At 44.8% G+C, this 27,216-nt stretch overlaps 1 protein-coding gene and 1 long non-coding RNA gene across 25 annotated transcripts in view; one reads left to right on the forward strand and one right to left on the reverse strand.

The window, feature by feature from the left end:
* Positions 1-78: 78 nt before the first annotated feature.
* LOC114901526 overlaps positions 79-27,216 on the forward strand; it is a 34,351-nt gene continuing 7,213 nt past the window's right edge. For 3 of the 17 annotated variants that reach the window (XR_003795200.1, XR_003795193.1, XR_003795201.1), the window contains exons 1-8: positions 79-473; positions 731-1,185; positions 5,780-6,268; positions 23,030-23,189; positions 24,619-24,966; positions 25,691-25,792; positions 26,400-26,481; positions 26,585-26,767. This is a non-coding gene — a long non-coding RNA (uncharacterized LOC114901526). Of the gene's footprint in view, positions 474-727; positions 1,186-2,160; positions 2,972-5,779; positions 6,269-23,029; positions 23,190-24,618; positions 24,967-25,690; positions 25,793-26,399; positions 26,482-26,558; positions 26,768-27,216 lie in introns of all 17 variants that reach the window. The other 14 variants (XR_003795196.1, XR_003795205.1, XR_003795199.1 and 11 more) reach the window with 14 other exon arrangements.
* The window catches only part of PAXIP1 (PAX interacting protein 1), a 47,701-nt gene continuing 45,001 nt past the window's right edge, over positions 24,517-27,216 (reverse strand). For 7 of the 8 annotated variants that reach the window (XM_029233335.1, XM_029233332.1, XM_029233334.1 and 4 more), the window contains 4 exons: positions 26,590-26,690; positions 25,450-25,584; positions 25,287-25,362; positions 24,961-25,195 (listed from right to left, as the gene is read on the reverse strand). In XM_029233335.1, the coding sequence (XP_029089168.1) occupies positions 25,056-25,195; positions 25,287-25,362; positions 25,450-25,584; positions 26,590-26,690 (452 nt within the window). In that variant the 3' untranslated portion in view covers positions 24,961-25,055. Of the gene's footprint in view, positions 24,741-24,960; positions 25,196-25,286; positions 25,363-25,449; positions 25,585-26,589; positions 26,691-27,216 lie in introns of those variants that run through there. The other variant, XM_029233333.1, reaches the window with a different exon arrangement.

A 27,216-nucleotide genomic window follows, 5' to 3' on the forward strand; every position in this document is an offset into this window, starting at 1 on the left:
GGCGCGCGGAGCCTGCGTTCCGGGGGACGGCCGCCCGCGGGGGTCGCGCGCCGGGAGCTGCAGGGGCGGGCGCGGGGGCGGTGGCTGGGTGAGGACGCAGGCCTGCGTCAGCGCTGCGGCCCGCGAAGGGAGCCCGGCCTGAGAGCGGCGGCGGGCACTTGGGGGCCACCCCGCCCCGGGCAGCGCCCGCCGGCTCTCGGCTCAGTCCGGCTCATTCCTCCCGGCCGCCGCCTCGTGCTCCGGAGCTGGGGACCCGGGGGCGGGCAGGAGAGGCCTCGCTCGCCCAGGACCTGCTCGGGGACCCTGCCCGCGTTGGTGATCGATCGTCGAGTCCCTATCACAGGCCTCCTTGGGGTGAGGAAACAGCTGGGGACTAAGGAAAACTCGAGATCCCAACCGGCAGATTCGCCCTCCGCCCCGGGGCCGCGTCCCTGCCTGCAGCCTGGGCCTGGACTCCACTTCCAGGCCGACTGGTGAGCGCCCAGGGTCCCGGAGAACGCCTGGGGTACCAGCGGCAGGTCGTGGACTTGGGTGGAGGGGGATGCCCAGACACCCCATGACCGTACAGCCGCCACAGGCCACCTGCAGCTCAGACATCTGACTGCGAGTCCGTGGGTCACGAGTCAAATCCTTTTCACCTGCCCTAATCAAGGTCAGTTAAGACTTGCGTGTCCACCAGGCAGCACGCAGCCTAAGCAATAGGCTGTTTGCCCGGGTTGTTTCCCAGCAGCTTGGAATCAGCTGCGTCCAGTTGGAGCTGAACTGGTTGCGGCCGGATGGGACCACCGATTCCCGAGCCGGGCCTGCGCGAGGGCCCGCCCAGCGCCCTTTAGACCGTGCAGCGGCCTGTAGCCCAGCTGCGCCTGCGCCTGCGCAGAAGAAGTCCCGCAGCTTTCTCCAATCATCACCTTTCCCCGCGCTCCCCACGCCTCAGGTGGCCCTGCTTCTTTATTCGTTATCGCGTAAATACCCCGAGCCCCTTCCCTTCCGGGACGCCAGAGCTGAGGTTTGCCCTCCCCTCTCCTGGCTTGGCTGCCTGGCCAACAGACCCGGGCGTCTCGGCGTTTGGCTTGCTGTGCGTCAGCCCAGAGGAGCCTGGTTGGGTACCAACTGTACAGGGACACTGCAGCTCGGGACCAATGACTCTGCGCCACCTCTACCAGTTTGTGGTTTTGGAAGCATCAGGTAACGTTGGCTTCAGGCAGAATTTTCTCATTTGGGGCTTCTCCGTGAATGACACGCCTTGCCCGGGCGTTGCGGGGGCGGGGGGCGCCCTGCAGCCCTCCCCTCACAGGGGCTGTGCCCTCCGCCAGGGCTCCCTGCTCCGAGCTGTTCACTGACCCTTGAAGTGCATGGTCCCTGCGGTTTCTGTGGCTCTTCTTTCGGGACAAGCACTGTTCTTGCAGGTGCTTCTCGGGGAGTCTAACCGGGGCTGTTAACTGGGCAGTTGGCTATAGCATCTGTAAGTTCGTCAGTGTGTGCTGAAAGCTGGTGATGTGACTGTGTTCAGGATTAGCGGTTATGCCCCCTCTTCCGTGCTTCATGTTGAGGTATTATTCCAAAGAGGCTGCTTTTGTTTCCTGCGCTTCACTGATCCCAGAGCAACTGTTGCTAGTTTTCCTGGGCTGTTGAAATGAGCTTTACCAGCTGTGAAAAAGAGCTGTGAATTGTGCTATCTTGTCACCAGTTCTTAAACTCTGATATATTGTATCCACACTCAGAAAATAACTTTGTTTCGTATTATATACAGGCAGCGGCTTTCAAACGTTCAAGCGTTTTTCTGGGGAAAATAGATTGTGTGTGTGTGTGTGTGTCTAGGTGCCAACATAATTAGCACGCTATCATTCCTTCTCTAGATAACTTTCCATAGAAAAGGACATTATTCTAAGGAAGAGAAGTGTCACTGTCCACAATCCAAGATTGGCATCATCTTCATTCTGTTGTCATGATACCAGGTGATGGTAATGACGACAGTCATACCTAATTTCTGTATTAGGAAAAAATCCGGAAATGGTAAATTGAAATAAAACCCAAGTATCTTACATGCATACACAAAACAAAGTTTACCAATGATAAATCCCGACTAAAAATAATCAGGACAGCTGGGGGCGTTCAGGACAGCTGGGGCCGTTTATTGGGTTTTTTTTTTTTTTCTTTTAGCAATTTCAGGGGAAGTGCCCCGTGCTCTGTCCACCATTACCTCTCCAGGGCAGGTGCTGAAATAAAATCATCAGAGAGAAGAGACTACCGCTCGGAAAGTGTGCAAATGGTGCTCAAACAACACGTTAGCAGCGTCAATCCGTGCCAATACAAGCCACGCCCGTCTCTGACACACCTGTCCGGCGTGTCACACTGGCGGCGAGTTAGTGTAAGGTGCAGGTGATGCTGGAGTTTAGGTCTCGAATTCTGGAAGGTCGCGCTCAAGACGTGACTGGGAGGAGGGCCTGTTCTGTTGTTCTTGTTAAGATGGATCCGTGGGTCTCAGTAACGACCTTAGAAAATCCCGTCATTTCCCCAGATTGCGCACAGCAAGGCAGCTGCCTCCTTCTCAGAACTCTCCGGGCTTCTCCACACGGGCTCTGGGCTCTGCGGTGCCCTTGAGCCTGACCGCCTGGGGTCAGGGAGGCAGCAGAGGTCAGATGCATCTCCTTCTCTGTTCCGCTCACGGCCCGAGGCCCAGAGGGAAGCAGGAGGCCGCTGTACGCTCGTGGGGACAGTCCTCTGCTCGGTGTCAGAGGGACGAGGACCCGGGAGATGTGCAGTACGTCCGGTGTGATGCTCCTGTCACGCTGATGGGACGCGACACCGGGAACGGAGCCGTGAGGCCCCCGACAGCCAGGGCGGTGCAGCCCGTCTGCAGAGACCCACCTGCTTCCCTGAAGCCTCTGCACATCCCCAGGACGCGAATGGAGGCACGTTTCCCCTGCCCAGTGATGGAAAGGAGTCCAGGAGCCGCGCAGGCTGCTTTCGGGTGGGCACCGGCCCCGCGGAAGGTCCCAGTGGGAAGTTGTGGGCACGTGGGGACCCGAGCAGGGCTGCCCGCGCTGCCCTCGGGAGGGGCCGGGTGCTTTGGCTGCCGTGGCTTCTTGGGACCACCAGGTCATCACACGTTGCCCACGGAGCGTGCGTCATCCTGTGCTTACCTCCCAACTCGCTGCCTCGTCGGGCAGCTGTGTAACAGAATTCTCACAGAGCATCTCACTGCGTGGAGAAAGCATCCCCACCCTCCTTCCTGCGCGTCAGGACCACCCCCCAGGGCACCAGCCCCTCCTCCCTTCCGGGGCCCAGGGACCAGCTTTGGAGCCCGTGCCACTCCAAACGTCAGAGAACAAACACACCAAAGGCAGCCAACAGTTACACGACGGAGCTTTGTGACCCACGTGCCTCCGTCCCGACGTGTGTGTCTATGGGACGGGTTCTCACGCCTGCACCCTGGGCAGGCGGGCCCTCCCGGTGCTGGGCGCCTGCAGCGCTGTTTCAGGCGGGGCTGCCGTCCCTAACCGGGTGACTTAGGCTGAGTCACAGAGGCGAGCTACCCCTCTCCACAGGGCCTCCTCCCCTCCCCCCGCAGCGCCCCCTTTCCAGCAGTGAGGGTCTCAGTGTGTCACCTTGGCCTCTAAGATCTAGATGCATAACCTCAGAAGCCCTAGAGCTTTGCAACCTAACACCAAAGCCCTACGCAGCTCAGTGGGCAGACAGCCCAGCCTCCAAAGTCTGAAAGTTAGTTTTGGCCACTGATGTCTGGGTTCTCGTTGCTTTTGTGGGCCAGCAGCTATTCAGAGGGCCTCCTTCTGTCTCTCCAGAACTGCTTCTCCAGCCATTGTTCTTTGGTTTAGCACAGTAAATGCTGGCTCTTTTCTGGGTCAAAACCCTTTTCAGATGTGATGGAAGCTACAGGAGAATGTGGACGTGCACGCGCGCACACTCTGATGCATTTGGTTATAATTTAATTCTTTGTGGATTTGTGGTTTTGAAAACTTGGTTTAAGAGCGTTCAGTGACGGTCTCGAGGACAGAAGAAGGTGCCCACGATAGAATCTTTCCGATCTCCTCTTCAGCGCTCACTGGCTTAACTAGCGTTGTCTCCTTTTTCTCTTTTTTAAAAATTGTGAAATACACATATAACTTCCCATTTTAGCTACTTTTAAGTGTACAGTTAAGCGGCATTAGGTATATTCACAGCGTTGTGTGGCCATCGTCACCGCCCATCTCCAGAACTTTCCATCGTCCCAAACTGAAACTCTGTCCCCATTAAACACTAGCTTCCCCTTCATTCCCCTCCCCACTCCCGGAGCCCCTGGCCCCCACCGTCTACTTCCTGCCTCTGTGCATTTGACCTCTCCAGGCACCTCATGTGAGTAGAGATCTTATAGCATTTGCCCTTTTGTGACGGGCTTATTTCACTTAGTATTACATCCTCAAGGTTCAGCCACATTGAATTTCCTGAATTTTTTCCTTCCTTTCAGAGTTTCCTTCTTTTTAAGGCTGAATCATAGTCTGGTGTATGTATGGACCACATTCTGTTTATACATCAGTGGGTATACACTTGGTTTGCTTCCAGTTTTTGGTTATTGTGAGTAATGCTGCTACGAACACGTATACATGTCTCATGGAGACCTCGCTTTCAGTTCTTTGGGGTACATACCCAGTAGAATTGCTGGATCGTAGGGTAATTCTTTTTAAAAAATTTGAGGAGCTACCATAATGTTTTCCACCACGGCTGTACCGTTTTATGTTTCTGCCGACGGTGCATAAGGGTGCCAATTTCTCCACACCCTCACCAGCACTTACTGCGATTTTTGTTGGTTTGTTTTTGGTTGGTGGCCATCCTGGTGGGTGTGAGGGCGCGTCTCATAGTTGTAGTTGTGCTTTGCCCTGGTGATCGGTGATGCTGAGCATCTTTTCTTGTGCTTAGTGGCCATTTATACATCTTCTTTGGAGAAATGTCTATTCAAGTCCTTTGCTCATTTTATTTACTTATTTTTTTAACATCTTTATTGGAGTATAATTGTTTTACATTGTTGTGTTAGTTTCTGCTTTATAACAAAGTGAATCAGCTATACATATACATATATCCCCATATCCCCTCCCTCTTGTGTCCCCCTCCTTCCCACCCTCTGTATCCCGCCCCTCTAGGTGGACACAAAGCACCGCGCTGATCTCCCTGTGCTATGCGGCTGCTTCCCACTAGCTATCTATTTTACATTTGGTAGTGTATATATGTCCACGCCACTCTATCACTTTGTCCCAGCTTACCCTTCCCCCTCCCCATATCCTCAAGTCCATTCTCTACCTCTGCGTCTTTATTCCTGTCCCGCCCCTAGTTCTTCAGATCTGTTTTTTGTTTTTTGTTTTTTTTTTTAGATTCCATATATATGTGTTAACATACGGTATTTTTCTCTTTCTGACTTACTTCACTCTGTATGACAGACTCTAGGTCCATCCATCTCACCACAGATAACTCAGTTTCATTTCTTTTCATGGCTGAGTAATATTCCATTGTATATATGTGCTACATCTTCTTTATCCATTCATCTGTCAGTGGACACTTAGGTCCTTTGCTCGTTTTAAAATCAGGTTGTCTTTTTGTTGAGTTGTAGTAGTTCCTTTTATATCCTGGATATCAGCCCCTTATCAGGTACAGGCTTGCAATATTTCCCCCATCCTATGGGTTGTCTTTTTACTCCGTTGTGCCTTTTGAAACACTAAGGTTTTAAGTTTTGACATGGTCCAACTGATCCATTTTTTTTGTTGTTGTTGCTTGTGCTTTGTCACAGCAGTGGAGAAATAGATTGAAGAGTAACCAAGTGCCGTCTCTGAGGCATTTGTTTTACTGGGTCACAGCACTAAAGCTAGAAGAGGAAGAAGCTACAGAGACAGGCTGGGAGCATGAGGAAAAGCTTTACAGGCCTTAGTGAACAGGGAAGCTTGCCAGGTAGGAATGGGAGTTCCCTCATACAAGCAGCAGCAAGGAAACCTGTGTGACCGCTGGGAATGAGGGGGTGCGGTGAGGATGGCACAAGAGATTAAGAAAGATACGAAACATCACAGTCTGGGTCCTTCCCTCTTTCTAGCAGGCATGTGACAACCAGAATTCTATTTCAGATAAATTGCTCCTTCAAAAGTCTGGAGGACACTGGGAAATGGAAGAGACCGGAGGCCCGGAGGCAACTAGAAGCCTGTTCAGATTTCCGGGAGGGACAGGAATCCGCCGACGGTGACGGGGATGGAGCAGCGTGAACGTCTGTGCAGCCAAGTGAACGAAGCAGGTGAGGCACAGACAGGAGGTGTGGGGAGGGGACAGTTGAAGGTGACATGCTTGTGGCCGAGTGTGACTGGAACACGGCAGATGAGTGAGGAGTGGCAGGAGAGAGCAGGTCGCCAGGGACAGGCTGAGATCCGTGCGAGGTGTGCAGGAGAGAGCGAGACTCCCCACAGACGTAGACCTTTGCTTGAGCGCTTTTTTTTTTTTAAACATCTTTATTGGGGTATAATTGCCTTACAATGATGTGTTAGTTTCTGCTTTATAACAAAGTGAATCAGTTATACATATACATATGTTCCCATATCTCCTCCCTCTTGCATCTCCCTCCCACCCTCCCTATCCCACCCCTCCAGGCGGTCCCAAAGCACCGAGCTGATCTCCCTGTGCTATGCGGCTGCTTCCCACTAGCTATCTACCTTACGTTTGTTAGTGTATATATGTCCATGCCTCTCTCTCGCCCTGTCACAGTAGAGTGCTTTTTAATTCAACAAAATTAGGTAATTTGAGGAACTGGGTAGCATGGTTTAGAGTTGAGGGTAGTTATCTCATCAGCCTTGTTCTTTTCTGCGCTACAGTATTTAAATAGTGTTGCATGGCTGTTGCTAAAGTATTTTTCTTTTTTTTTTTTTTTAACATCTTTATTGGGGTATAATTGCTTTACAATGGTGTGTTAGTTTCTGCTTTATAAAAAAGTGAATCAGTTATACATATACATATGTTCCCATATCTCTTTCCTCTTGCATCTCCCTCCCTCCCACCCTCCCTATCCCACCCCTCCTGGCGGTCACAAAGCACCGAGCTGATATCCCTGTGCTATGTGCCTGCTTCCCACTAGCTATCTACCTTACGTTTGGTAGTGTATATATGTCCATGCCTCTCTCTCTCTTTGTCACAGCTCACCCTTCCCCCTCCCCATATCCTCAAGTCTGTTCTCTAGTAGGTCTGTGTCTTTATTCCTGTCTTACCCCTAGGTTCTTCATGATATTTTTTTTCTTAAATTCCATATATATGTGTTAGCATACGGTATTTGTCTTTCTCTTTCTGACTTACTTCACTCTGTATGAAAGACTCTAGGTCCATCCACCTCATTACAAATAGCTCAATTTCGTTTCTTTTTATGGCTGAGTAATATTCCATTGAAATATGTGCCACATCTTCTTTATCCATTCATCCAATGATGGGCACTTAGGTTGTTTCCATCTCTGGGCTATTGTAAATAGAGCTGCAATGAACATTGTGGTACATGACTCTTTTTGAATTATGGTTTTCTCAGGGTATATGCCCAGTAGTGTGGGATTGCTGGGTCGTATGGTAGTTCTATTTGTGGTTTTTTAAGGAACCTCCATACTGTTCTCCATAGTGGCTGTACCAATTCACATTCCCACCAGCAGTGCAAGAGTGTTCCCTTGTCTCCACACCCTCTCCAGCATTTATTGTTTCTAGATTTTTTGTTGATGGCCATTATGACTGGTGTGAGATGATATCTCATTGTAGTTTTGATTTGCATTTCTCTAATGATTAATGATGTTGAGCATTCTTTCATGTGTTTGTTGGCAGTCTGTATATCTTCTTTGGAGAAATGTCTATTTCTCCATTTTTGGATTGGGTTGTTTGTTTTTTTGTTATTGAGCTGCATGAGCTGCTTGTAAATTTTGGAAATTAATCCTATGACAGTTGCTTCATTTGCAAATATCTTCTCCCATTCTGAGGGTTGTCTTTTGGTCTTGTTTATGGTTTCCTTTGCTGTGCAAAAGCTTTTAAGTTTCATTAGGTCCCATTTGTTTGTTTTTATTTCCATTTCTCTAAGAGGTGGGTCAAAAAGGATCTTGCTGTGATTTATGTCATAGAGTGTTCTGCCTATGTTTTCCTCTAAGAGTTTAATAGTGTCTGGCCTTACATTTAGGTCTTTAATCCATTTTGAGTTTATTGTTGTGTATGGTGTTAGGGAGTGATCTAATCTCATACTTTTACATGTACCTGTCCAGTTTTCCCAGCACCACTTATTGAAGAGGCTGTCCTTTCTCCACTGTACATTCCTGCCTCCTTTATCAAAGATAAGGTGACCATATGTGCGTGGGTTTATCTCTGTGCTTTCTATCCTGTTCCATTGATCTATCTTTCTGTTTTTGTGCCAGTACCATACTGTCTTGATTACTGTAGCTTTGTAGTATAGTCTGAAGTCAGGGAGCCTGATTCCTCCAGCTCCGTTTTTTGTTCTCAAGATTGCTTTGGCTATTCGGGGTCTTTTGTGTTACCATACAAATTATGAAATTTTTTGTTCTAGTTCTGTGAAAAATGCCAGTGATAGTTTGATAGGGATTGCATTGAATCTGTAGATTGCTTTGGGTAGTAGACTCACTTTCACAGTGTTGATTCTTCCAATCCAAGAACATGGTATCTCTCTCCATCTATTTGTATTATCTTTAATTTCTTTCATCAGTGTCTTATAATTTTCTGCATACAGGTCTTTTGTCTCCTTAGGTAGGTTTATTCCTAGATATTTTATTCTTTTTGTTGCAATGGTAAATGAGAGTGTTTTCTTGATTTCACTTTCAGATTTTTCATCATTAGTGTATAGGACTGCCGAGATTTCTGGGCATTAATTTTGTATCCTGCTACTTTACCAAATTCATTGATTAGCTCTAGTAGTTTTCTGGTAGCATCTTTAGGATTCTCTATGTGTAGTATCATGTCATCTGCAAACAGTGACAGCTTTACTTCTTCTTTTCTGATTTGGATTCCTTTTATTTCCCTTTCTTCTCTGATTGCTGTGGCTAAAACTTCGAAAACTATATTGAATAAGAGTGGTGGGAGTGGACAACCTTGTCTTGTTCCTGATCTTAGTGGAAATGCTTTCAGCTTTTCACCATTGAGAATGATGTTGGCTGTGGGTTTGTCATATATGGCCTTTATTATGTTGAGGAAACTTCCCTCTATGCCTACTTTCTGGAGGGTTTTTGTCATAAATAGGTGTTGAATTTTGTCAAAAGCTTTCTCTGCATCTATTGAGATGATCATATGGTTTTTCTCCTTCAATTTGTTAATATGGTTTATCACCTTGATTGATTTCCGTATATTGAAGAATCCTTGCATTCCTGGAATAAACCCCACTTGATCATGGTGTATGATCCTTTTAATGTGCTGTTGGATTCTGTTTCTAGTATTTTGTTGAGGATTTTTGCATCTATGTTCCTCAGTGATATTGGCCTGTAGTTTTCTTTCTTTGTGATATCCTTGTCTGGTTTTGGTATCAAGGTGATGGTGGCCTCGTAGAATGAATTTGGGAGTGTTCCTCTCACTGCTATATTTTGGAAGAGTTTGAGAAGGATAGGTGTTAGCTCTTCTCTAAATGTTTGATAGAATTCGCCTGTGAAGCCATCTGGTCCTGGGCTATTGTTCGTTGGAAGATTTTTAATCACCGTTTCAATTTCAGTGCTTGTGATTGGTCTGTTTATAGTTTCTATTTCTTCCTGGTTCAGTCTTGGCAGGTTGTGCATTTCTAAGAATTTGTCCGTTTCTTCCAGGTTGTCCATTTTATTGGCATAGAGTTGCTTGTAGTAATCTCTCATGATCTTTTGTATTTCTGCAGTGTCACTTGTTACTTCTCCTTTTTCATTTCTAATTCTATTGATCTGAGTCTTCTCCCTTTTTTTCTTGATGAGTCTGGCTAATGGTTTATCTATTTTGTTTATCTTCTCAAAGAACCGCTTTTAGTTTTATTGATCTTTGCTATCGTTTCCTTCATTTCTTTTTCATTTATTTCTGATCTGATTTTTATGATTTCTTTCCTTCTACTACCTTTGGGGTTTTTTTGTTCTTTCTCTAATTGCTTTACGTGCAAGGTTAGGTTGTTTTTTCGAGATGTTTCCTGTTTCTTAAGGTGGGCTTGTATTGCTATAAAGTTCCCTCTTAGAGCTGCTTTTGCTGCATCCCATAGGTTTTGGGTCGTCGTGTCTCCATTGTCATTTGTTTCTAGGTATTTTTAAATTTCCTCTTTGATTTCTTCAGTGGTCAGTTCGTTATTAAGTAGTGTATTGTTTAGCCTCCATGTGTTTGTATTTTTTACAGATCTTTTCCTGTAATCGATATCTAGTCTCATGGCTTTGTGGTCGGAAAAGATACTTGATACAATTTCAATTTTGTTAAATTTACCAAGGCTTGATTTGTGACCCAAGATATGATCTATCCTGGAGAATGTTCCATGAGCACTTGAGAAAAATGTGTATTCTGTTGTTTTGGGATGGAATGTCCTATAAATATCAATTAAGTCCATCTTGTTTAATGTATCATTTAAAGCTTGTGTTTCCTTATTTATTTTCATTTTGGATGATCTGGCCATTGGTGAAAGTGGGGTGTTAAAGTCCCCTACTATGAATGTGTTACTGTCGATTTCCCCTTTTATGGCTGTTAGTATTTGCCTTATGTATTGAGGCGCTCCTATGTTGGGTGCATAAATATTTACAATTGTTATATCTTCTTCTTGGATTGATCCCTTGATCATTATGTAGTGTCCTTCTTTGTCTCTTGTAATAGTCTTTATTTTAAAGTCTATTTTGTCTGATATGAGAATTGCTACTCCAGCTTTCTTTTGATTTCCATTTGCATGGAATATCTTTTTCCATCCCCTTAGTTTCAGTTTGTATGTGTCTCTAGGTCTGAAGTGGGTCTCTTGTAGACAGCATATATATGGGTCTTGTTTTTGTATCCATTCAGCCAATCTGTGTCTTTTGGTGGGAGCATTTAATCCAGTTACATTTAAGGTAATTATCGATATGAATGTTCCTATTCCCATTTTCTAAATTGTTTTGGGTTCGTTATTGTAGGTCTTTTCCTTCTCTTGTGTTTCTTGCCTAGAGAAGTTCCTTTAGCATTTGTTGTAAAGCTGGTTTGGTGGTGCTGAACTCTCTCAGCTTTTGCTTGTCTGTAAAGCTTTTAATTTCTCTGTCAAATCTGAATGAGATCCTTGCTGGGTAGAGTAATCTTGGTTGCAGGTTTTTCTCCTTCATCACTTTCAGTATGTCCTGCCACTGCCTTCTGGCTTGCAGGGTTTCTGCTGAGAGATCAGCTGTTAACCTTATGGGGATTCCCTTGTGTGTTATTTGTTGTTTTTCCCTTGCTGCTTTTAATATGCTTTCTTTGTATTTAATTTTTGAGAGTTTGATTAATATGTGTCTTGGTGTATTTCTCCTTGGATTTATCCTGTATGGGACTCTCTGTGCTTCCTGGACTTGATTAAATATTTCCTTTCCCATATTAGGGAAGTTTTCAACTATAATCTCTTCAAATATTTTCTCAGTCCCTTTCTTTTTCTCTTCTTCTTCTGGAACCCCTATAATTCAAATGTTGGTGCATTTAATGTTGTCCCAGAGCTCTCTGAGACTGTCCTCAGTTCTTTTCATTCTTTTTTCTGTATTCTGCTCTCCAGTAGTTATTTCCACTATTTTATCTTCCAGGTCAGTTATCCGTTCTTCTGCCTCAGTTAATCTGCTATTGATCCCTTCTAGAGTGTTTTTCATTTCATTTATTGTGTTGTTCATCATTGCTTGTTTTCTCTTTAGTTCTTCTAGGTCCTTGTTAAATGTTTCTTGCATTTTGTCTATTCTATTTCCAAGATTTTGGATCATCTTTACTATCATTCTGAATTCTTTTTCAGGTAGACTGCCTATTTCCTCTTCATTTGTTAGGTCTGGTGGGTTTTTATCTTGCTCCTTCATCTGCTGTTTGTTTCTCTGTCTTCTCATTTTGCTTATCTTACTGTGTTTGGGGTCTCCTTTTTGCAGGCTGCAGGTTCGTAGTTCCCGTTGTTTTTGATGTCTGTCCCCAGTGGCTAAGGTTGCCTCATTGGGTTGTGTAGGCTTCCTGGTGGAGGGGACTAGTGCCTGTGTTCTGGTGGATGAGGCTGGACGTTGTCTCTCTGGTGGGCAGGTCCACATCTGGTGGTGTGTTTTGGGGTGTCTGTGGACTTATTATTTTAGGCAGCCTCTCTGCTAATGGGTGGGGTTGTGTTCCTGTTTTGCTAGTTGTTTGGCATAGGGTGTCCAGCACTGTAGCTTGCTGGTCATTGAGTGAAGCTGGGTGCTGGTGTTGAGATGGAGATCTCTGGGAGATTTTTGCCGTTTGATATTATGGGGAGCTGGGAGGTCTCTTGTGGACCAGTGTCCTGAAGTTGGCTCTCCCACCTCAGAGGCACAGCACTGACTCCTGTCTGCAGCACCAAGAGCCTTTCATCCACATGGCTCAGAATAAAAGGGAGAAAAAGTAGAGAGAAAGAATTAGTAGAAGTAGGAAGAAAGAAAGAAAGAAAGGAGGGAAGGAAGGAAGGAAGAAAGAAGAAAAGGAAAGAAAGAAAGGAGGGAGGGAGGGACGGTGGGTGGGAGGAAGGAAGGAAGGAGGGAAGGAAGGAAAGAAGAAAGAAAGAAGATAAAGTAAAATAAAATAAAGTAAAATATAATAAAGTTATTAAATTAAAAATAATTAAGAAAAATTTGTTTAAAAAAACGGGCGGATACAACCTTAGGAAAAATGGTGGAAGCAAAGCTATACAGACAAAATCTCACACATAAGCATACACATACACACTCACAAAAAGAGGAAAGGGGGAAAAAATAATAAATCTTGCTCCCAAAGTCCACCTCCTCAATTTGGGATGGTTCGTTGTCTATTCAGGTATTCCACAGATGCAGGTACATCAAGTTGATTGTGGAGCTTTAATCCGCTGCTCCTGAGGCTGCTGGGAGAGATTTCCCTCTTTGTTCGCACAGCTCCCGGGGCTCAGCTTTGGATGTGGCCCCGCCTCTGCGTGTAGGTCGCTGGAGGGCGTCTGTTCTTCGCTCAGACAGGACGGGGTTAAAGAAGCCGCTGATTCGGGGGCTCTGGCTCACTCAGGCCGGGGGTAGGGAGGGGCACGGCGTGCGGGGCGGGCCTGCGGCGGCAGAGGCCGGCGTGACGTTGCAGCAGCCTGAGGCGCGCCGTGCGTTCTCCCGGGGAAGTTGTCCCTGGATCCCGGGACTCTGGCAGTGGCGGGCTGCACAGGCTCCCCGGAAGGGGGGTGTGGAGAGTGACCTGTGCTCGCACACTGGCTTCTTGGTGGCGGCAGCAGCAGCCTTAACGTCTCATGCCCGTCTCTGGGGTCCGCGCTGTTAGCCGCGGCTCGCGCCCGTCTCTGGAGCTCCTTTAAGCAGCGCTCTGAATCCCCTCTCCTCGCGCACCAGGAAACGAGGTGAGAAAAAGTCTCTTGCCTCTTCGGCAGCTCCAGACTTTTCCCCGGACTCCCTCCCAGCCAGCCGTGGCGCACTAACCCCCTTCAGGCTGTGTTCACGCCTCCAACCCCAGTCCTCTCCCTGCGCTCCGACCGAAGCCCGAGCCTCAGCTCGCAGCCCCGCCCGCCCCGGCGGGGGAGCAGACAAGCCTCTCGGGCTGGTGAGTGCCGGTCGGCCCCGATCGTCTGTGCGGGAATCTCTCCGCTTTGCCCTCCGCACCCCTGTGGCTGCGCTCTCCTCCGCGGTGCCGAAGCTCTCCCCCTCCGCCACCCGCAGTCTCCACCCGCGAAGGGGCTTCTAATGTGTGCACACCTTTCCTCCTTCACGGCTCCCTCCCGCTGGTGCAGGTCCCGTCCCTATCCTTTTGTCTCTGTTTTTCCTTTTTTCCTTTGCCCTACCCAGGTACGTGGGGAGTTTCTTGCCTTTTGGGAGGTCTGAGGTCTTCTGCCAGCGTTCAGTAGGTGTTCTGTAGGAGTTGTTCCACGTGTAGATGTATTTCTGGTGTATCTGTGGGGAGGAAGGTGATCTCTGCCTCTTACTCTTCCGCCATCTTCCTATGAATCCAAGTATTTTTCTTAATTACTAAATATTTTCAGGATTAAGACATGTTAACTTTTCCTGATGAGACTGTAAAACCCCTGGAGGGCGAGGATACTCGTTATTTCTTCCACGTTTCTTCTCAGTGCCTAGTCCCGCCACAGATGATCTGTCACGTACATGGGGAAACGTACTTTTTTTAAAAAAAATTATTTTATGGAAAATAGTTGATTTACAGTGTTGTGTTAATTTTTGCCGTACAGCAGAGTGATTCAGTTATACACATAAATACATTCTTTTTCATATTCTTTTCCGTCGTGGTTTATCACAGGATATGGAATACAGTTCCCTGTGCTGTACAGTAGGACCTTGTTTATCCATTCTATATATAGTAGCTTATATCTGCTAATCCCACCTCCCAGTGCATCCCTCCCCACCTCCCTGACCCTTGGCAACCACAAGTCTGTTCCCTATATCTGTGAGTCTGTTTCTGTTTCCCAGATAAGCTCATTTGTGCTGTATTTTAGATTCCACGTATAAGGGATATCACATGGTATTTGTCTTTCTCTGCCTGCCTGACTTCACTTAGTATGATAATCTCTAGGTCCATCTGTGTTGCTGCACATGGCATTATTTCATTCGTTTTTATGGGTGTGTAGTATTCCACTGTGTATACACACCACATCTTCTCTATCCATTCATCTGTCGATGGACATTTAGGTGGCTTCCATGCCCTGGCTATTGCAAGTAGTGCTGCTATGAACACTGGGGAGCATGTATCTTTTCGAATTAGAGTTTTCTCTGCATATATGCCCAGGAATGGGATTGCCGGGTCCTATGGTGGCTCTATTTTCAGTTTTTTGAGGCACCTCCATACTGTTCTCCATAGTGGCTGCACCAATGTACATTCCCACCGACAGTGTAGGAGGCTCCCTTTACTCCACACCCTCTGCAGCATGTTATTTACAGACTTTTTGATGGCCATTCTGACCTGTGTGAGGTGGTACCTCATAGTTTTGATTTGCATTTTTCTGATAACTAGCGATGCTGAGCATCTTTTCATGTGCCTGTTGGCCGTTTGTGTGTCTACTTTAGAGAAATGTCTATTTAGATCTTCCCATTTTTTTTTTTTGATATTGAGTTGTATGAGCTGTTTCTGTATTTTGGACATTAATCCCTTGTCAGTTGCATCGTTTGCAAATATTTTTTCCCAGTCAGTAGGTTGTCTTTTTGTTTACAGTTTCCTTTGCTGTGCAAAAGCTTATGTTTGATTAGGTCCCATTTGTTTGTTTTTGCTTTTATTTCTACTGCCTTGGGAGGCTGACCTAAGAAAACATTGGTACCTTTTATGTCAGAGAATGTTTTCCCTGTGTTCTCTTCTAGGAGTTTTATGGTGTCATGTCTTACGTTTAAGTCTTTAAGCCATTTTGAGTTTATTTTTGTGTATGGTGTGAGGGTGTGTTCTAACTTCATTGATTTACATGCGGCTGTCCAACGTTCCCAACTCTCTTTTCCTCATTGTAAATTCTTGCCTCCTTTGTCGAAGATTAATTGACTGTAGGTGTGTGGGTTTATTTCTGGGATCTCTGTTGTGTTCCATTGGTCCATATATCTGTTTTTGTGCCAAGTACCATGCGCTGTTTTGATTACTGTAGCTTTGTAGTGTTGTCTGAAGTCTGGGAGGGTTACATCTCCTGCTTTGTTCTTTTTCCTCAGGATTGCTTTGGTAATATTTTGGGTCTTTTATGGTTCCATGTAAATTTTAGGATTATTCTAGTTCTGTGAAAAATGTCATGGGTAATTTGATAGGGATTGCATTAAATCTATAGATTGGGTAGTACAGCCATTTTGACAATGTTAATTCTTCCAATCCAAGAGCATGGAATATCCTTCCATTTCTTTGAATCCTCTTCAGTTTCCTTCATTAATGTTTTATAGTTCTCAGCCCATAAGTCTTTCACCTCATTGGTCAGATTTATTCCTAAGTATTTTTTGATGTGATTTTAAACAGGATCGTGTTTTACATTCCCTTTCTGATATTTCATTGTTAATGTAAAAAAATGCAGCCCACTTCCGTATGTTAATCTTGTATCCTGCTACCTTGCTGAACTCATTTATCAGTTCCAGTAGTTTCTGCGTGGAGTCTTTAGGGTTTTCTATATGTATCATGTTATATGAATATAATGACAGTTTTACCTCTTACCTACCAATTGGATACCTTTTTACTTGTCTGATTGCTGTGGTTAGGACTTCCAATACTCTTTTGAATAGCAGTGGTGAGAGCGGGCATCCTTGTCTTGTTCCAGACCTTAGCAAGAATGCTTTTAGGTTTTCACTGTTGAGTATTATGTTGGCTGTTGGTTTGTCATAAATAGCTTTTGTTATGTTGAAATGTTCCCTCTATACCCACTTTTGTAAGCATTTTTTTTTTATCATGAATGGATGTTGAATTTTATCAAATGCTTTTTCTGCATCTATTGAGATGATCATGTGGTTTTTGTGTTTTGTTGCTGTGGTGTATTACATTGATTTTTGCGTATGCTGAACCATCCTTGTGACCCTGGGATGGATCCAGCTTGGTCATGGGTATGATCTTTTTTTATATGTTGTTGGATTTGGTTTGCTAATGTTTTGTGGAGAATTTTTGCATCTATATTCAAACATATTGGCCTGTAATTTTCTTTTTTGGTAGTGTCCTTGTCTGGTTTTGGTATTGGGGTGATGGTGGCTTCATAGAATGTCTTTGGGAGTGTTCCCTCCTCTTCAGTCTTTTGGAAGAGTTTGAGAATGATTGGTTTAAGTTTTTCTTTGTGTGCTGGGTAGAATTTGCCCATGAAGCCATCTGGTCTTGGACTTTTGTAGAGAGTTGTTATTATTATTATTATTATTACAGATTCTATTTCACTTCCAGTGATAGGTCTGTTCAAATTATCTTCTTATCTGTTCAAATTATCTTCTTGATTCAGTTTTGGTGGGCTGTGTGTTTCTAGAAACTTGTCCATTTCTTCTAAGTTATTTAGTTTGTTGGTATATAATTGTTCATAGTATTCTCTCATGGTTTCGTATGGTTTTCTGTGGTATCAGTTGTAATTTCTCCTCTTTTATTTATTGTATTTGGGTCCTCTCTCTTTTCTTGGTGAGCCTGGCCAGAGGTTTGTCAATTTTGTTTACCCTTTCAAAGAACCAGCTCTTGGTTTTATTGATTTTTTTTCTATTGCTTTTTAATCTCTACTTCCTCTCTGATCTCTGTTGTTTCCTTCCTTCTGCTGACTTTAGGCTTGGCTTTTCTTTTTCTAATTCTTCTAGGTGGTAGGTTAGGTTTTTTATTTGAGATTTTTCTTGTTTCTTTTTAAAATTTTTTTAATTTTTAAAATAAGTTTATTTAGTTAATTTTGGCTGCGTTGGCTCTTCATTGCTGCATGTGGGCTTTCTCTAGTTGCTGTGAGCAGGGGGCTACCCTTCATTGCAGTGTGTGGGCTTCTCATTGCGGTGGCTTCTCTTGTTGTGGAGCATGGGCTCTAGGCCCGCGGGCTTCAGTAGTTGTGGCTCGTGGGCTCTAGAACACAGGCTCAGCAGTTGTGGTGCATGGGCTTAGTTGCTCCGCGGCATGTGGGATCTTCCCGGACCAGGGCTCGAACCTGTGTCCCCTGCGTTGGCAGGCAGATTCTTAACCACTGTGCCACCAGGGAAGTCTAAGATTTTTCTTGTTTCTTGAAGAGAGTCTGTATTGCTATGAACTTCCAAGAACTGCTTTTGCTGCATCCCATAGATTTTGTATGGTTGTGTTTTCATTGTCATTTGTCTCAAGGTATTTATTAATTTACTTTCTTTTTAAAAGGGCATATGCATTGTTTTCTGTTTGTTTTAAAGAAGATGTTGGGGGTAGGAGTTTATTTATTTTTGCTGTGCTGCGTCTTCGTTTCTGTGTGAGGGCTTTATTTGTGGCAAGCGGGGGCCGCTCTTCATCGCGGTGCGCGGGCCTCTCACTATGGTGGCCTCTCTTGTTGCGGAGCGCAGGCTCAGTAGTTGTGGCTCACGTGCCTAGTTGCTCTGCGCCATGTGGGATCCTCCCAGACCAGGGCTTGAACCCGTGTCCCCTGCATTAGCAGGCAGATTCTCAACCACTGTGCCACCAGGGAAGCCCTGATTTACTTCTTGATTTCATCATTGACCCATTGGTTTTTCAGTAACATGTTACTTAGTCTCCGTGTAATCGGTTTTTTTTTTCTTGTTTTTCTGTGGTTGATTTCTAGTTTCATGCAACTGTGGTCAGAAAAGATGCTGAAATAATCTCTATACTCTTAATCTGTTGAGGCTTGTTTTGTGCCCTAGTATGTGGTCAATCCTAGAGAATGTTCCACGTGCACTTGAAAAGAATGTGTATTCTGGGTTTTTTTGTTGTTCTTTGTTTTTTTTTTAAATCTAATGTCCTGAAAATATCATTAGTCTAACTGTCCTATTGTATCCTTTAGGATCTCTGTTGCCTTACTGATTTTCTATCTAGAAGATCTGCCCATTGATGTGATGGGGTGTTAAATTCTCCTGCTATTATTGTATTCCTGTCAATTTTGCCCTTTGTTAGTATTTGTTTTATGTATTTGGGTGCTCCCATATTAGGTGCATATATGTTGATGAGTGTAATATCCTCTTCTTGTATTGATCCTTTTTATCATTATATAGTGTCCTTCTTTATCTTTCTTTATTGCCTTTGTTTTAAAGTCTGTTTTGTCTGATGTGAGTATGGCTACCCTTGCTTTCTTGTCATTTCATGCCATGACAAGACATCTTTTTCCAGCCCCTCGCTTTCAATCTGTGTCCTTTGCCCTATAGTGGGTCTCTTGTAGGCAGCATGTTGTAGGCTCATGTTTTTTTTTTTTAATCCGGTCTGCCACTGTGTCTTTTGATTGGAGCATTTAGTCCATTGACATTTAAGGTAATTATTGATATGTATTTATTGCCATTTTAAACCTTGTTTTCGAATTGATTTTGTATTTCTTCTTTTCCTTTTGAGTTCGATCTTTTATATTATGCTTGTGTTCTCTTCTTTGGTTTTTGTGAATCTATTATATGTTTTTGATTTGTGGCTACCCTGTTTTTCAAGTATGTTAACCCCTTCCAATATCTATTTGCTTTAGACTGGTAGTCATATAGGCTCAAACACATTCTGAAAAATATATACGTATATTTTCTTGCTCTCCTTCCCCACATTTTATGATTTTGATGTCCTCTTCTACATCTGCATGCCTGTGCTTTTGCTGTTCATTGTGGTTGTCATTGCTTTCACAGAAATCGTATTTAAAAAAATTTTTTTAAATCTGTGTACTGGCTTATTTAAGTGATTTACTTTCCAATTGTGATTTTCGCTTTCCTATAGATTCTTGCTTCTCTTCTATTTAGAGAAGACCTTTCAATATTTCCTTATGACAGGTTTAGTATTGCTGTGTTCTTTTAGTTTTTTGCTTGTCTGAGAAATTCTTTCTCTCTCCTATTCTGAATGATGATCTTGCTGGGTAGAGTATCCGAAGTTGCAGATTTTTCCCTTTCAGGACTTTGTATATATCTTCCTTCTCCCTTCTGGCCTGTAATGTTTCTGTAGAGAAATCAGCTGATAGACTTATGGGGTTCCCTTCTCATTAACTCTTTGTTTTTCTCTTGCTGCCTTTAGAGACCTTTCTTTAACTTTTGCCACTTTAATTATGTCTTGATGTAGGTCTGTTTGGGACACTCTGTGCTTCCTGTATGTGGATATGTGTTTTGTTCTTTAGGTTTGGGAAGTTTTCAGCCATAATTTCTTCAAATACATTTTCGGTCCCCTTTTCTCTTTCTTCTCCTTCTGGGATCCCTATTCTGTGTAGATTGGCACGCTTTATATTATCCCATAGGTCTCTTATATTGCTCTCATTTTTTTTTTCATTTGGCTTTCTGTCTGCTGTTCTGATTAGGTGATTTCCATTATTCTGTCTTCCAGATCACTTATTCGTTATTCATTATTCAACCTGCCTTTTATTGCCTTAAGCTTAGCTTTCGTCTTGGCAAATGAGTTTTCTAATTTTTTTTTTTGCTCCTCTTTATAGTTTCTAGTTCCTTGATAACGGTAATCTGCACCTCTATCAATAGCCCTTCTTAATTCCTTTAGTATTTTCATTATCTCCTTTTTGAATTTGGTGTCTATTAGACTGAAGAGGTCTGTTTCATTGTTCTTTCAGGGGAATTCTCTTGACCTTTTAACTGGGAGCGATTCCTCTGCTTCTTCATTTTATTTATGCTTCTCTATGAGTTTAGGAGAAACAATTATCTACTGTGGTCTTGGAGGGCTATTTTTATGCGGGAGTTTCCCTGTGTAGCTTGCATAGGTTTAATATTTTTGGTGCTAGGGCTGTTTTGAGTACGGATGCCTGCCGCCTCTTTCCTCAGTGTGTCCTGGCCGTCATCCCCCTGAAAGGGGGTGCAACTGGTGTTGTGGTGACCAGAGCCTGCCCAGTTGTTGAGCGGGGCCTCCTCTTTGCTCTGTGGTTGTCACTGCCCTGTTGGGGGCAGGGTCTGCTCCCCAGCTGTTGGAGCAGAAGCCCCTGGATCCGTTTTCAAGCTGCAGTGTGGGGTAGGCAGGATTGGAGTGGTCCCACTGGGAGAGGAGCCACTGAGTATTGCCCCGCTGGAGTAGTCCCCACGCGCAGAGCACACTGCCTGGTGTCACCTGTCACCCATTGCGTGGGCTCCCAAAATGCACTGTTGTTGGCACTCCTCTCGGCCTCACCTCCATGGTGGGGATGCAGGCAGTTGGCCTTGGTGTCCCTCAGGTACTGTGTTCACAAAACCACCAGTGCAGGTCCACTGAAGTCAGATTACCAGGACTGCAGCAGTTACACATCTAGACCTGCTGTGGGAGCTACGGAAGCAGCTCAGACCCCGGCCCCGCCCCATGTGTGCACCCACACAGAGCCCACAGCTGCTAGGGCCGGGCCTGTCCCAGCCATGGAAGCACCCGTTGTCCACCCAGCACTGAGTTTGCAAAGCTGGCGGCGACGGCACCAATCTGCGGACTGCACAGCTACAGGGAGAGGGCTCTGATTTCAGCCCCGCCGCGGCGTGTGGACAGCCCACTGGCTCTTGTGCTCCCAGAGCCGGTGAAGGCAGCGCCGTGTCAGACGAGAGCGCGGAGAAAGAGGCCGCTCTGGGGGGGCCCGGCCCTCCCTTTACGCACGTTCACAGTGGGGTTCCAACGGCGGTGCGAGCCGACTGTGAGCACGCGGAGTGAGGCTGCTCTGGCGGGCCCCACCTTTCCCTTCACGTGCCCCTTAACAACGGCGCTTCGCTTCTATGGCGGGTTGGGCTTCTTCCGCGCAGCCCATACTGCACTCCAGCCCCTTCAGGCTGTGTCCGTGCAGCCGACCCCAGTCCTCTCCCCTGGCCTGTCCTCTGAAGCCTGAGTTTCAGCCCCCAAACCCCGCACGTACCAGCAGGCGTGTGTTTCAGGCTGGGGACTGCAGGGAGGTAGCACAGACCCTCTGTGCTGGTCTCTCTCTCTTCTGCCTGCCGCACACCGGCTGCCTCGCTCGCCTCTGAGCCTCTGAAGCCCCCTTTCTGTCCCGGCTGATCTCCCCGTGAGTGAGGGTCTTCCAAGTGTGCGGGAACCTTTCCTCTTTCGCAGCTCCCTCCCAGGGGTGCAGGTCCCGTCCTGCTCCCTTTTTTCCCTTCATCCTACGGGGTTACGTGGAGATCTTCCTTGCACTTCTGGGTGTCTGAGGTTCTCTGCCAGGGCTCGGCAGGTGCTCTGTGAGAGCTGCTCCACGTGTAGATGTACTTCTGATGTATTTGTGGGAGGGGGCGAGCTCCATGTCTTTCTATTCCACCATCTTGGTTCAAAGTCCTGGGCTTTGTCTGCACAGAGACACGATCCTGGGCTTATCTGGATGCAGCGTGTATGTTGTTGTCTCCAGTGGCGTTCACATTTCTTCCACCCTTATTTGCAAAGTGAGACGGGATACAGACGGGTCACACTCCTCACAGGTGACCAGCTGCGCCCGGTCACCAAGCACTGGAAACGTGCCTGGCGCGAGTGAGGAGCTGTGCTGTCCATCTCAGTTTTGTGAATTTTAACTTAAAATGAACACCGGTGGGGGAGGGATAAATTGGGAGATTGGGATTGACGTACACACACTACTATATATAAAATAGATAATAAGAACCTACTGTACGGCACAGAGAACTCTGTTCAGTACTCTGTAATGACCTATATGGGAAAAGAATCTAAAAAAGAGTGGATATATGTATAACTGATTCACTTTGCTGTACACCTGAAACTAACACGACATTGTAAATCAACTACACTCCCAATAAAAATTAATTTTAAAAAGTTGGCACTGACTCAGTTACTGGAAAACACCTTACCCTTAGAATAACTTGGGTATATATGTATTTTTAAACTGTAAGTGGTATGAAATATTAAAAAAAAGAGTAAAACTCAATTTAAAATATTACTTGTAAATGAAACAATATTTTAGATATATTAAATAAAATTTTAGAAACTAAATCTAAAAGCTTTTTTACTGTGGCTACCAGAAACTTTAAAATTACGTATGTGGTTTGCATTTCTATTAAAAAAACCTTGAGCCAGACGAAAACAACAGGACTAAGTGAAAGACTTCTTTTCCTAGGAGAAATAATTTTCTAACCTAATCAGCTTCTCTAAGAAGTTGATTTACTTTATTCTTAAATGTTCACATGTAACTTCCTCTGAGCCACCAAATCAATGCTTAGCAGCTGTGCAAGCCAGTTGGCTGCAGACAGCTCCTGGAGTTTTTAAGGATTATTCTTGGCAGCTTTTGAGAAAAACACTCATTGAAAGGTTAATCAAGTCAGTCATACTTGCATGTTGGTTAAACAAACCCCGCCTCCACTGAAGACTGAACAGGTGCATATACTCTACCCAGAAGGCCCCTATTCCATCATTATCTTCACTTTTCTTCAAGGGTGTAAGAAGGAGGGCCATATTCTGAATACTTTGCGATCAAGATTTTGTTCCAACTTATGAAACTCTTCTGTACTTCTGGGATTTTACAGATTCGAAATTATTTCATATCAGCACTCATTCCACCTGTTGTACGTGAGGAGAAAAGGTCAGTTCTACAGGTAAGTATCCCTAAGTTTGCTTAAGTACAAAAGTATGAGCTAAAATGTACACACAGTTTGAGATACAGTTTGTAAAAATGCAAGTGCGTGCCAGCATGTGGTACATCTGAACAAAACTGCTGTTCGGGTGTATTTGAAGGAGCTCAACAGATGAATGTTTCCAGTGGACAATCAGCGTATCAATCACTCGTGTTGAGAGAGAGTGAAGGTGTACCCACACGGCAGCGGCTGGGTCACTGGGAAGTTGCCACAGGTCAAGGCTTTTGAGACGGCACAGGTCAGGCTGAAGGTGTTGAGCCTCACTTTAAAATCGTGCAGTCGTGGGCGATTTCCTTCCCATTGGTAGGAGTAACTCCATGTGGTTCCACCATGAGTTGGGAGAACACCTGAAGTAATGATGCCTTCAATGTGTATAACCAACGTCAGAGCCTTGCGGGAATGCTGAGAATTCCTGGGATGGGGAGTTCACTAACTTTCTTAATACACGTGCTCCACTTAAACTGTGTTTAAGAATTAAACTGTGGAGACTGTGCAATTGGCGAGTAGACTTGGGAGTAGATCACAACTCCTTCTAGGAAGACATCTCAGACATTGCTATGGAGGCAAATCCAGTGTTTCAGGAACACACCTGACGAGCAGTGATGTGAGGGCAGTGCTGAACCTCTCTGTGACAGTATCGTTCTTGAATATATTAATAAATGTAGTATATTATATATTCATGTTAGTAATTACTGATAAGGTGGTAGTCTCCAGTATGCTTCTGTACCTACAACCCAACAGGACGTGTATGAGAACCATGCCTGGAATGGATGCGGGATATATATATATGGGTGTTTGTGGTATTAACGATTCTGGCTGGCTGGCGCCTGCCTGTTTGTAGTAATTGCTATATATTCTGAATATGCCTCTGCCCAGGAATTTATTTATTACCTGGACAGAAATGGCTACCTTCCAGAAATTATTTCTTCGGGAGAAAATTTACTAGAAAATATTTTGCCTGGAAATTACTTAAAATGTGATCCAGTTTAATGCAAATCATATAAATTGTACAAAAATGTAGTAACAAAGGACCACTCAATTCTAAGTTCAAAAGTACATTTATTTAAAATGTGGGCAAGATATCAATATAAAAGAAAAGAGTGTAAGAAATAAAAATAAGAGTACAAAACATTTCAAATCTTTAACATCCATAATTTAGAGATAGCAAGGTCTTTATTTACACCATTTCATTTGCAGCTAAAGTTCCATTAACAGTGTTGTGAAAACATTTAAAAACCCGGCAAATGAATCATAAAACCTAACGTGGGCTCTTAAAGTCATATAATACAAAACATAATTTATGTTTCCTCAGAATAAAATTGCACATCTTAATAAGATGCAGTATATTTAATGTATTTGTCTTCCTGCTTTAAAATGCTTGTCCCCGAAGAAAGCAGCTGGAAAACAAGGGCGTCTCAAGGGCGCAGGGGCCGCTCCATCCGGCAGCTGACACAGCCAGACCCGTGCGCCGGGCTCCAGTCACCAGCGCAGGTGCGTCAGTTAAATTTATATGTAAGCTCGTTGAGGAAAACAACTGCCAAACAAACACAATGCAAACCAGTGACAGCATCCAATACAGGCCGCACGCTGAGGTGGTGAGCTTCGGGCGCCCGAGCCCTCGCCAACCCCTGTGACTCTGCACCATCCACCCGGGGCTCCAACCGTCCTGGGGCAGAGTGACGCAGGCTCCAGATGCAAGAAAAGGGGCCCTGAGATGACACCCACCAATCACCCAAAGGTAGGAAAAAAAACCCAGAGAGATGTAACAGCACATATTGTACAGAAACAAAATCTCCAAAAACGTAAGGGGTCTTTTATCATTTTTTTTTATCGCCAACTCTGGAGATACGGAACACAGATACTAGTGCTGAGAGGGTCTCTGCACACACATCTTTCAAAAGGATATGACTCATAGTCCAGTGTTTGTGTGAGCACTCCAGTTAGAACAAACTCTGCATTATGAACATCTGAAAGGAACGCAAACAAAAGCCGTTAAATGAATGCGCTGCCGTGCGTGCACCTACACACTCAATACAGAGCAAGAGGAATAAACCATACCTATTCCTCTGGCAAAATATTCTCGACACAAGTGAAGGTCATTTTCACAGGATATTAAAATTATTTCTGACAAACTCTAATGAAAAGAAAATTATTAGTTACTGAACAATGGCTCTTGTACACAACAATGATGAATTCAATAGCGTATTTTGCTTCTGTCCACCTTATTTTGCGTATGTTCCATGAGTTTCCGGAAAGACGGCTGTTTAGACAGTACTTTCCCTCCTGCACATTCCACAATCGCTTTCATAGTTGAAAGACTTGGGCAGATTCCAGGAGTGATGTAAAAATATTTCGCCTAAAAATCAAATGAAAATATGTGTATTATGTTTTTTAAATGGAATTTTTAGTGTACATAATTTCTCACTCTACCCTGAGATTTTTGACAAAATGTCTAATTTCAGGGGGATACACGTACTAGCCCCGGCTAGTCCCCAGTCTGAAGTGGGCCTGGGGGAATCCAGGAGTGTCGATTCAGAAGTGACTTCAGCACTTTCCTATGTTAGGTATGACCTATACTTATTAACGGCAACTAGAACTTATATTCCTAAAAGACATGAAGTACTCTGCGATGAAAGCAAGAATAGGAACACTCTTCTCAATTTCTATAAAACTGTAAGCTGAAACAGAATAGGAAATGGTTTTGCTGGTTACAATTTTCTAAGTGTACCAAAAATACTATTTTGTTTTAAACTCAAATATTTAGAAAAATCAGACTATCTTAGGTAGAATACTCTTAACTCAGTATTGCAAATCATTTCTGATTCCTAAATTGGCTCCTGAAGGGTAAAAAAAAATGATTATCTTTATTAACTTACTGAGCCACTGTTTGACAAAGACAATTTTCCAGAGTGTTCTATCTTATCTAACAAATATTTAATATTCTAGTCTAGAATTATTAGGCACAGATTCAATTAATATGTTCCCAAGGATGTTCTCCATTCTCTAGCTGAGTATATACATTTAATGAGAATAGTAGTAAGTAATGTAAGTTGTTAAAAGCAAAAAAATCAATTTAAATGTCTCCTACATATTCATACACGTACTCTTTACAGAACCGGGTATCTGTAATGCATCTCTCTAATCTGTTTAACTGTGTGTGGATTCTCTTAGCTATGGGAAACAGCAGGACTGCAGGTGCCGAAGACCCCCAGAAGCACCCTGCCCGAGGAAGGCCGCCCATGCGGTGGGGAAGGTAGGTGGTGGGGGGGGGGGGGCGGCTCCAGGGAGGCCCCCGCTGTCGCCCTCAGCTGTAGCGGCTGTCGCGTCCAGGGGCCTTATCTGACTTCCCTCCCAAGCGTACCTTAAAGAGCGGAGACACGCGTGCCCTCCTCAGGGACTCCTCCAGACTGAAGGAGAAAAGCACCTCGGCCTCGGCGTCTCGGAGAACGTAGCTCTGCTCATCTGGAAAAGAGAACAGCACACTGTCCAACAGTGCCCGGGGTGCAACGTGCCACCGGCTCCAGGCTGCCCCCTGTCAGGTGCGTGTGATCCACGGCTCACATTTACCTGTGAACAAAACCTCACCTGTTATACTTGTCAGTTACTTTTTTCTCCTGAAAACAGCCAGGCCGAAGACACTGTCCCTCCTTGGTCAGTGTTTCTTAGCGTTTGGAAAAAACTGGACTGAGAGCTCTGTCCCCTCCACACCCCTCAGCTGTAATCTCACCGTCCCAGGGCGCCCACAGGCCCAGGGGAAGAGCTCCAGTCCCGGAGGGAGAGCCGCGAACTGTCGTCGTGTGTGTGTGTGTGTGTGTGTGTGTGTGTGTGTAGGGACCACAGTGACTCCAGAGCCATTAGACTCAATTAGCTGAGATTTACCATAAACACGTTCCTTTTAAATCTATGAATATGTACAGCAATTTATAAAGAATGGTTTTACCAAATTTTGAAGATTTAAGAATTTTTAAGAAATATCTAATTTGTCAAA

This window comes from Monodon monoceros, unplaced genomic scaffold (assembly GCF_005190385.1).
Source record: "Monodon monoceros isolate NGI ecotype Baffin Bay Population unplaced genomic scaffold, NGI_Narwhal_1 Super_Scaffold_2, whole genome shotgun sequence".
NCBI classification, from domain to species: Eukaryota; Metazoa; Chordata; class Mammalia; order Artiodactyla; family Monodontidae; genus Monodon; species Monodon monoceros.